The 11,336-nt window shown below is 28.6% G+C and overlaps 1 protein-coding gene across 3 annotated transcripts in view; it reads right to left on the reverse strand.

The window, feature by feature from the left end:
- Window positions 1–2,711: 2,711 nt before the first annotated feature.
- The window catches only part of LOC108738035, a 50,909-nt gene continuing 42,284 nt past the window's right edge, over window positions 2,712–11,336 (reverse strand). Inside the window, exons 5-11 of one of the 3 annotated variants that reach the window (XM_025976167.1) lie at window positions 9,495–9,714; window positions 8,246–8,323; window positions 6,370–6,518; window positions 6,104–6,244; window positions 5,879–6,044; window positions 5,221–5,353; window positions 2,712–5,068 (exon numbers count right to left, since the gene is read on the reverse strand). In XM_025976167.1, coding sequence (XP_025831952.1) covers window positions 4,852–5,068; window positions 5,221–5,353; window positions 5,879–6,044; window positions 6,104–6,244; window positions 6,370–6,518; window positions 8,246–8,323; window positions 9,495–9,714 — 1,104 coding nt within the window. In that variant the 3' untranslated portion in view covers window positions 2,712–4,851. Of the gene's footprint in view, window positions 5,069–5,220; window positions 5,354–5,878; window positions 6,045–6,097; window positions 6,245–6,369; window positions 6,519–8,245; window positions 8,324–9,494; window positions 9,715–11,336 lie in introns of all 3 variants that reach the window. The other 2 variants (XM_025976166.1, XM_025976168.1) reach the window with 2 other exon arrangements.

The raw sequence follows: 11,336 nt of genomic DNA on the forward strand, positions 1-11,336 counted from the left end.
ATCGATATTTTTTGATATAATTATGAAAATAGGTATAAAGTGGAAATTACCTCATTGCATTTTATTAGTATTTTCTTATTAATTGAGAAAATTGTCATCATGTTTGTAGAATTGCAAGTAAAATGCCGCTTTACCTATTTTTGTTTTATAATTTTATAAATTCACATAGGTGTTAAATTTTATAATATTTCTTTCAGCCAAATAATTAAAATTGAAATTTATGCTATAATATACCATCTAGATAACAAGAGATAAGAAACTTACATAGTAAAAGTATTAAAATAAAGTAAAGTAATAATTATATAAACTTCTGATAAAACTCTGTAAGTATTATGAAATTATGATTTCCTGGTACACAGCTCAATATAATTAACAATTTGAAATTGCAGTTTAATGTTAATCGTCAATGCTTCAAAGTATTTACTCAAATATTATTCTACTAAGTAGAAAAGGTTGCCTAGTCCTTATTTGAAACAAATTTTAATATAGACATATAGAGGACCAAACTTACCTTTACAATTAAATTAATGTTACAAACGCACTCATATTTATTTGAATAACTGTTATTCAAAATTTTAGCTACGTTGAGGGGCATCTTCGGTGTTAATTTTTTTGTTTTTGGGTTAATATTCTATAAAACCAAAGACAAAATACCAATAGGTCGCAAATCTTTGACGCAGTTAAACTTTTTTTTACTTTCAAAAATAAAAATCATCGCAATTGAATGAAACACTAAACATTAGGTCGTCGCGTTCTTTCTTCTTCAAAAATAAAAACCATCGCAATTGAATGAAACACTAAATATTAGATCGTCGCGTTCTTGATATAAAAATACTATTCATGAATAAATCAATGCTTTTTTGAATTTCTGAAGACTTTCAATTCTATATCCAAATTCACTAGAAGCTCAGAAGGAAAGTTATTGCTAGTAAATACACCATAACCAAAGGTTTCAGCATTAAACGTTTATTGAAAAGGAGTGCATAAGAACTGGTCACATAACTTACCCTTCGTAATAAAAACGTACACTATAAAATTGCATATATTTTTATGCAATTTTTGTACGAATAGTTTGAGTTCTTGCAAACGAATGTATATATTTAGGTAAAATAAAGTAATACAATTGGTTTAATTTATCGGTTTATCCTCTTACTTGGAATCAATTACTTTGAATAAAACCACATATAATTAAAAATTTTATTAACATGTTTGGCATAAAACTTGTAGAATACTGACAAAATTTAAAAATTTTAGCAAAAGAAATAAAAGTCCTAAAACACTTGTATACATTAGTAATCTGAATTTATAATCCAAAGGCATCAAAAGAAAAACAAACACTTTTACATTTAAAGTTTTGCTTTTCATATGTAAGCCTTTGTGCATAATACATAATTTACGAATACTATTTTGGATACATATATGACTTCATAAAATACATTCTGAGTAAAAAAAAAGAAGTTATAAAAATACAATCTGACTATGCTTGTGAGCAGCTTTTATGTTTTTCTTTTACTAAACTTTAAGTTCCGTCAAAAGATGAATTTTCCAACATTTTATAAGAACCATGTAATACTGTTTTTGAAATTTTTGTGTACATAAAAATAATTTGTGAATTCAAAAAGAAATAGTTTAAAATTACGCTATAAAATATAATTCGTCAACAGTACAGTGAACAATTATCTACCAATCACTTAAAAATTTGCAAAATTGTCATTATCTATATTCACTCATGAATGCAGAAAATGAAGAAGACAATAATAAATCTCATTATTACACTATCAGTTTCTATTTTTACTTCTAAAATCAGTTTTAGTGTAATTTAGATTTAAGCATGTATATAAAGATTTTGAATAATTAAAGTTCTCTACATTCTATTTTATTTAAATTTATACCATACAGTACGAGTGAATAATCATTATCAATAAAAATGTGGTTTCTTGAAAAAACTGTACAATTTTTAACTCCTTTTTTAGTAAATATGTGCCTATTAATCTTATATGCATTTTCTCAAACTTTTTTATGTTTTATGATGGGAGTAGGGATAAACTTACTAAACATAGGCTTAAAGTGAAGACAAAGTAGAAGTCTTTTTGGTGATGTTTGATAATATTCAAATTTGAATATTACAATTAGATCTCATTGTCATTGAAGTTATTTATTCGGTGATGTGAAACGTTTGACATTTTAAGTAAATTTAAAACGCTATACCCCGTCCTCTCAATATACTTTTTTACAAAATTCATCTGACGACGGAACTGTCTCGCCTGTTCTCAAACTGTATTTTTAAGCCGCTGAAATACATTCGATCACATTACTAAAAATACTCAAAAGAAAACGCTTGTACAATATTCTCGCTATTAAAAATTCATAAGAAAAATGTAAAACTTGAAAAATTGTTGACATTGGTGTTTACATTTGTATTGTGAGATAAAACGACGGCATTATCACTTGTGTCTTGAATGCTCACATTTTGAACACATGCAGTCGATACATTCAGCAAACAGGCACGAGGTAACCAAAACGAAAATTAGCTGTTACTTACTTTCATACATCGATAATCATTACAATATAAAAGACAGTATTTTTAAACTACACATTTGAATGGTACCAGGAAGTAGTGATTTTTTTAATTCGGTTATTCTTATAAAAATATCATGACACATTAATTTCAATAAATATAAGCTGGAATGTAAATTGAACAAATATTTAATTTTACGATATTAACTATTTCGTTCTTAATTATTTTATGAATTGTTCAGATTAATAAAAATAGAAAACATTAAATTATCAGATATTACCAATGTTATATAGGGGTATGTATTATAATTATTAGCAATTAATTTACAACTTTCGACATGTGCAGTTCTCATTAAAACAACTGTAACAATTATTAATTATGAAAATCCCTGAGCTTTTTTCATTAATGTACATTAACTAGACAACTTTTCTTACAATTAATTTAATTACAATTTAAAAAAGTAATGTGCGCATAATTATTAAGCTTGTCCTTTTTTGGTACTAACTGCAACACTATAAAAGAAGGCAAATCAACATGAAAATGTCCAAACTTTTTTGACATATCTTAATTCTTATTACAAGTATCGCGTGTGATCGATATTCAATCAATTTATTTTACTTTTACCTAACATAAGAAGATTCGAACTTAGTCCGCCTGCGCTACTCTAGCAATACGTTTGTCGATACAATACTTTTTTTAATTAAATTTCATCTGCATTAACCTACACAAATAATTTTACGTTCATCTACTAATATAATTATTAATAATTTTACGGAAAATAAACTTTTTTATTTCTGGTTGTAAAATTGTTGTTTTCGATTGTAATGACACTAAAAAGAGAAATATTTTATTGAAATCACTATTTCCTAGCACTCCTGTACACATCATCGATATTTTTTGTTGTTTGTTTCCTTCTGAAAACCACTTTTATAAAGACAACAAAAAAAAAGTTTTTTCCTTGCCAATATCATAATTTAGTGGCAATGTATCAAAAGGAAACCACTATTAAAAACCACATGAAAACAACAATGGTTCTACCACAATATTGAGAAGCGTCGTTAATTTTATCTTTTAATTTACTTTGATTTAATCAAATAAATTAAGGAAAAAACAAATGTACCAGTGATTCCCTCGTTTACATTAATTGAATATAAGATAATTGTTACACTTACATGCAATTAATTTTATTATAATAACGGGTACTCCCTGTTGACTTAAAAATAAGAACAAAAATATGTGATAAAAATATGGTGCAGGAATATTAGGTAATATAATAAGTGATGTGAATGTAAAATAATAAACTATAAAAACCAACCAAAACCACCTGCAATTGTAATTAATAATTATAAACAATAGTGCAAACAATAAACGTTATACAGGGTGTCTTCAAAGTAAGAAAATATTTAATAAAACGATGGGAAATGGTTTGAACACCAAAATAATTATGTTTCAATAAAAAATGAATTAAAAACATTTTTTTACAAAATTTTTAAATATTCTCAGACTAGTTATTTGAACCAAATATTATGAAACTGTCTTCGATGCCTTCTTTTATGAAACACCCTGTACATTATAAAAGATATTAATCGCATGATGCGTTCCTCTTAACATAAAAATATTTCCTTTGAATGAATTACAGCTTTCAAAAATTACCAAACTTGGGAATTTTTAAATGCCATGCATATGTATTTATATATTATATTAGAACCCTAAAAACTACATAAAATAAATGCTTTTTTGGTTTACTAGTTTTTGGAATGCAGTCTTAGTTTTGAATAATTATTTTGGTCTGCATTTTGCGCTTAAACAAAATGTGTGATCGAAATACTTTTCGATTAACTGACTAATGCTAACTTAATGATGAGCCACGAGTTCGTATATTTTCGGAAAATTAAGGAGAACGTTTTCAAAACTTGCACTTTGTAATAAGAATGAGTATTTAATTCAACACTAAACAAAAACAAATTCAACGCATTGTTTTAAAACAAAAAGAAAACAATAATTTACTTTATATTAGTAGTGTTAATTTTTAATTCAGGATACCCTTTCGGTTTATTCTTAGCTTGAATAAATTTATGTTCATCATTCGTTAACAATAAATTAATAATCTTATAGAGAAACTATCACAGCATCAAATGCAAATTTTCAAAACAAACAAAACATTTCAACCTCCTTTACAAAACTCTAATTAATGACCTTAAACGTTGTTAATTTGTACCTTTCACACTAGATACGTCGAATTCAGTTGTAATATAAAAAATACTTTTAATCACGTTTTTTAAAAAATTCGAAGTTAAAATCGGTGTATTTGTGTTTTGAGTACATAAGGTTTATTAAATGCGTGGCTTATAAGTTAAGGTGACACAAATTGTTTGAGAACTTGGACTTTTGCTTATCTCTTTTTCCTCTTCTTTAGTTTTTTCTGAATTACTACAAGAGCACTTATCCCCTTTGCCCTTTAAACTGTTAGATCTTGACATGCCCTCGTATTTTATTTTGAAACTGCCCGATCTACTTTGTGAATTCTTCCTTTCTCCTCGATTTTTAAAGCTAAATGAAACAAAACATTCTACAAACTTACTGTAAGAAAATTAACTTAAAGGTGCTATCAAAAATTATTAAGTTAAAAAAATAAGGTACATCATAATCTACCCTTAAAAAGAGTATAATGAATATTATAAATAAACTGACAAAATGAATACCTGTTTGATTTAGATCCATTTTCTTTGTTCCTGTGGCTATTAGAACGATAAAGATACTGACGTTTGTCTCTGGAATTTTGGCGTCTGATACTCGGTTTCTTTTGTATAGATTCAGCACTCAAGGAGAGCCCAACTGAAAAAACATTCCATTTATTACAAAAAAACCGCTAGTAATGCTGGTAGCTCCTCCACTTACATTAAGGGTAAAACTAAAGAATAGAGCTTATCAATAATACGTATAGGTGAAAATTAAATAGTTATGTTACATGCTTTATATAATGGAATTGTCTGTCCATAAGGTTTACTGTAAACTTCCACGTGTATTAACAATTCTATTACCTTGAGGTAGAGCTAAACCGAAGGGCAAAACGTTGGTCGATTGAAAATAAATACTCATTTTTACCTGAATCAGGTTCTTATAAGTTATTGTTTTATTATTATTTTATTCAAATTCTTAAATCAGCAAGTCATATTTCAGACTTGTAAAAAAACTTAAATACGTGCATGTAGGTTGGTTAATTGATTAGCTATGAGGCCACAAATAGGTCACACATAAACATACGAGTAAAAAAAACCATTTCTTTTGATGTCGCAAACCCTATTACAAGTGTTTCTGTTGTACCTTTCTACGTTTAAAGTTCCAATATTAAATGTTTACCTATTGTGCCAGAAGATGATTTTCTAACTAAAGCATTAGTAAAAGCTGTAACGTCGGCCTCGGCCAGTTGAAGATCCAATGATCCTCCACAGTTACTACATTCAGCGGTAGGCGTTAAAAACCACTGCGATCTAGTTAGCATTCTTGCTCGTTGTCTTTCATGAACCTGTAAATAGCAAATTTTTTAAAAAATACACGTTCATACACATAGACACTCACATCTACCTGAGGTAAATAACTTAAACTTCTTGTACTTTCCGCATAGCGATTAACGGCGCGCAACTCGTCCAATGTCATCCGTGGAGTGATGTGGCTACTATTTTTTGACGAATGACTCTCACTTGACGAATGAGAATTTGTCCGAGTCTGGAATAAAGAGACACATTAGACCTTCAGCCATTTTAAATGTATACAACTGATTATTATCTAAATTTAATGGACTTAGTCTTATTAAAATTTTGACCGATTTACGCAAATGAAACTTTTTTCACCTGAAATAATCCATCCTGCTCTAGGGAAATCGACAGACGTGTGCATGACTCCAGAAGCGTATGTTCAGCAATGATTCCCAGCGAAGTGGAACTAGCGGTTTGAGTTGGAAATCCTGCTTCTGCTAAAGCAGGCGTTGACTGTCCCTTCTCTGTTTCAGACATGGGTGTATGTCAGTTATTTTATTATCGGACACACTACACTATTTAACAAAATATAGGCCATCCAGAATTTAGCTTTTGTCCTTTTTTACAAAAAAAAAATGCTACACAGTTCAATTCTTCATGCCAACATTTCCAATGCGTGCAGAAAAAGGAATTAAGAAAATACAATTTATTGTTTTCAATTATTTTGTATCAAGTAGAAAACATATAACATATAAATTATTCATTAAAGCAATGGTTAGGTTACAGAGTAACCCAAAAGATTAACTTCTTGTGAAATAAAAATAATACTGTAGAAAATGCAAATTTTAATAGTGGTGGTGTGGATTTAAATTTAGAATAATTTATACCTACAATTTTTATCTGATAAAAATATCCACCCCACAAAAATTATACATTCTCAAACCATGCTGTATGCAAGTGTTGTAGACTTATAGCTTTAGTAATTTAATTAATGGTCAAACTAGTAATTCAACAATGAATTAACCCAAATTTTCATAAACAAAGTTGAATGGACCAGATCATTGTAATTTAATATTTGTTACCTTAAATGCAATTAATTGCATTGTGACCTACTATTTTTTTATTAACCGACTTGCGAGTGTACTCATGCCACTTAATTTATTAAATGAAATACATAATTTTTAAAATTAGATTATAAGTGTAATTAATATAATTAAATATAAGCTATGCAAGCAAATAATTATTTATAATGAAAAGCAAGATGAAAAACTGTGATTCCTGTAGGGTTACACAATGAACGTTTATAACTGTTATTCGCTTGCTAATTAATTAAAAAATGCAACTTAATGATGAAAATTACTTCATAATCGCACTATTTTCAGATAAGGCATTTTCTTAATATAATTTTTTATATTTCTATAATCTTAAGCAGTTTGTGATAAATACATATAAATGTATTATATATGTACATTAACGATTTTTAAAATTCATATTCTAAAAGAAATTTAGTGTTGAATGAAACGTAGACATTAAATGTGAACTTGAAGAGCCATGACATTATCGCAATATAGAGATAAAACAAGGACATAGATAGAGGAAATTTGGGAAAGAATAAACTCTTCTGGTTATATTTTAAATTTAAGTATGTAAATGAAATTTACAGTTTGTATGTACAATTCGAATTATTCAAAATGAAATAAGAACTGGAGGTACGTTCAAAAAGCAATATATGCAATAACGCAGTAACTAAAAAGTTTAATTTTGTGCATTTGTACATTTATACATTGTACATGCAAAACATGCTTTTTGCCTATAATTAACATGCAAATTACTGAACATATGTTCTGAGATCAACTTGTCATAATATATAACAAATTAATAAAAATTATACTACAGACGTGATGTGTAACTAAAATTTTGTGTAAATCTAAAAAAAGAAGAAAAAGCACCTAACCTTCCACCACAGCAAAAAAAGAGATAATAAAAAAACTGTGTACAAAAAATACAAAATTTATTTTTAGTAAAAAATATCACAGTGTTAATCTGTTTTGTGATGTACAATACTGGAAAATCTAAATACTATACACTATTTGGAATAACATAATAAGGTACTTTGAATTTAATTAATAAAAAATGTACAAACGAAACTACATGTATACGAAATACTACTTTAAAGAACAGCGTGAATAATAATAGATAGTAATGATAACTTATCAGAGGGTAGTACTACTCTCATCAATGTTCTCTTTACCTTCTAGACCATACTTTAACCGCCATCTATCGCACTCGCACTGCAACCAAGTCTTTTCAGCCTCGATGGATAGTTGTCCTTTAAAAAAATACAAATTCCAAAATAACTGAACGCTCTTTGAGTAATGAATTTTCCAAAGTAACTCATAAGATGAGTTTTCGAGAAGTTACTAAACCGTAAGACATTGGATAGGAACAAAAGAAAACTAAAGAAGTGTAAAATTGAAAAGCATCAGTTATTTCAAAGTTTTAAGAAAAAAAGAACCTTATACATATAAATTTTAAAGAAGACACAATTTTAGAGTAAAATTATTAAAGAACAAACAAAAAAATTGGCAAAATAGGAATATGATCCTTAATGGTAGGAGCTGAAAGACCTGAGAAGTTTAGAAGTGGTGTTAGGAAAGACAAATTTCCTAGCTCAGAAAAACAGTAATAAAGATTGCAAACAGGTGCACTGATTGGAGCAAAAAATAGTTAACTGACAAAATTAAACGATAATATTCGACATCAAGACACTCCTAACAATTCCTATCACAGTGCGCTAAAATATACGAGCAGAGAGCGTATAATTTTCCAGCACTATCGTAAGCTGAATATGTTACGGTTTATGAAATGATTCGCTATGAAGCAAAAAAGCACAAGCTTCCTTGATACTATTCAAAATTACAAAAATACGCATAATAAGTACAATAAAATAATTTAACACTGTGACCTCGAAACTGTTAGCACCATCGCTTCGAGTGGTCTAAATTCACTTTTGTGAACAATTTGTTTAATTACTTTCTTTGTGTTCAAAATTGTTTGAAAAATTAAATTTAAAGGAATTGTTTGTAAATAGGTATGCAACACATCGTACACTTCAGCATAAGAAATTGCTGATACTAACTACGTAATACTACTTTACCCTCTGCTGAGAGCACCAATAATTTCTTTTATATATAATATTAATCTAAAAGTGTGTCGTTTCTGCTCATGAATTTGATTTTTTATACTTTTTTTTTCAAACACCTCATTTTATACAGCTTCACAATATACACAATGTCCTACGAAGTGGAAGGCTAACTGACGAATGTTGATAAATTTCAATTTTTTTGCTAGAAATCGTTTTCTGATACATTCTGTACAATAATTATAGTAATCGAAGACTGTCCAAATACAAATTATACCTTTTTCAGTATCGTTAGGCAACAACAAAAAAGAAAGCAAAAGAAATTGTTGCAAAAAAAAGGACCGAAAAACAAACTTACCGAGCAGATAGTGCTCCAATGCGGCGTATTCACTTGCGTAAAGCTGTTGGGTAGCATGTCCTTTCGGTGGAGGTGGAGGATATTGGAATGAACATATCCATTCACCCTGTACGCGCAAAATTCGTCCAGTCACTCGCGCATAGAATTCGTAATTGTCACGGCCGAACAAGTCGGCTGATGCGAATTCCTCAATCAGATGTTTCATTACCTTCGTCGCAACCTAAATACGAGAGGGAAAAAACAGAAACCATAAAAGTCAAACTCAATTCATGAATACATTACTGGAGCTGGGCAAATTAATGGAAATTTAATCCGTTTTTTTCACTTCTAAAATAACTGACTAAACCAAAAATTCGATTAATTGGATAATCGATTATTTATTTACCGAAATAACAAATTATTTTTTTTGCAATCGAAAATCAATTGTTAAATTTAATAATCGCCCAGCCCTATACATATATAACTATTTCAGTTACTGAGTGGTGGGTATGCATGAAGTTGAGACCATAGTATTGTCTCACATTTTAAATGCATAAAAATTAGAGTAGATTCTGTAGATGAGTTTTTTTTAATTTGGACACCCCCATCCCCTTTCGCCCAATTAATTTTGGTCTTTCACTAAACAAACAAAAATTTAGGTCAGTATTCAGGGAGTGCATCCTCAAAAAATGAGAAATACTAAGCATTCAACTTTATGCATACCCTCAACTGTGTCGCTAGTAGTCCCCAATAGAAAGCCTATTCTGGCTTTAGCTATCAAACTGATAAGTAAAACAAAACTAGTGACAATCATGAAATTTATTTCGACAGAGACTGATTATGATAATACTCATTTATTACACTCCATCAGTGATAATGCGATAACTTACTTAAAATAAATTAATAAATTAAACAGAATACACTTTCGAGTTGAAAACTTGCTTTTGATTGGATACTACTCGCCAGCACATCATACACAGTAATGGAAATGGAATACACAAGCAAGGTGTGAACGAAAAATAGCTGATGAACAACCGCAATATAGTTTATGCGAAGAAATAAGCAGTTTTCGCCTTGTATGAAATTATTACAGCATAAAACATACATACAGGAAGTTTATTTCAAAAATTGCAAAAAAAAACATAAAATATGAAATTGACATAAAAATATGTATATTTAAATAAAATAGGTGTCGATCTGTGTTAGTAAATTTGTGACTTTTGCAATACTACTGATAAAAGTACCTCATACTTGTATTAGAAAAACTTATTAAGATTTTCACATGTATTTTATATGTTAAAATTTCCAAAAATAAAAATTGTACACATATAATCTCAATTTTACAAATACAAATAATATAGACAAAAGAAAATTTATGTATATATTAACACTTCATTAAAAAAATGGTAACTTTGAAAGTTGAATTTCGATTAGCAAATAGTTTTACAAAATTTGATTTAATTTGTGTTCAACTAACTTTTCTTAAAATGGGAATATTATGCTTTAATAGAATTAAAGTTGTATTTATTAATACAAAACTATTAGCCGAAATGAAATGAGTCATCTGTGTAATGTAGTAATAAGCAATACGGTGACGTCGTTAATGAGTTTTACATATTAAACGTCAGCAACAGGTAAGAAGCGGATGATACAGGGAAAGCGGATAAAACCATCTGCCAAGAAGATAAATAATCTTTGATAACACAAACAACAAACATATTGGTACAGTTATATATACATAGTTCCATTTTATTTGCAATTTACTTGTTTAGAGTATAGTAAGTCAAATATACGAGGGTGGATTGATAAGTTTCCGGCCTGACCAAGAAAAACAGGGTTTTTAAAAAGAATATGATCCTTAAT

This window comes from Agrilus planipennis, unplaced genomic scaffold (genome assembly GCF_000699045.2).
Source record: "Agrilus planipennis isolate EAB-ADULT unplaced genomic scaffold, Apla_2.0 scaffold189, whole genome shotgun sequence".
NCBI lineage: Eukaryota > Metazoa > Arthropoda > Insecta > Coleoptera > Buprestidae > Agrilus > Agrilus planipennis.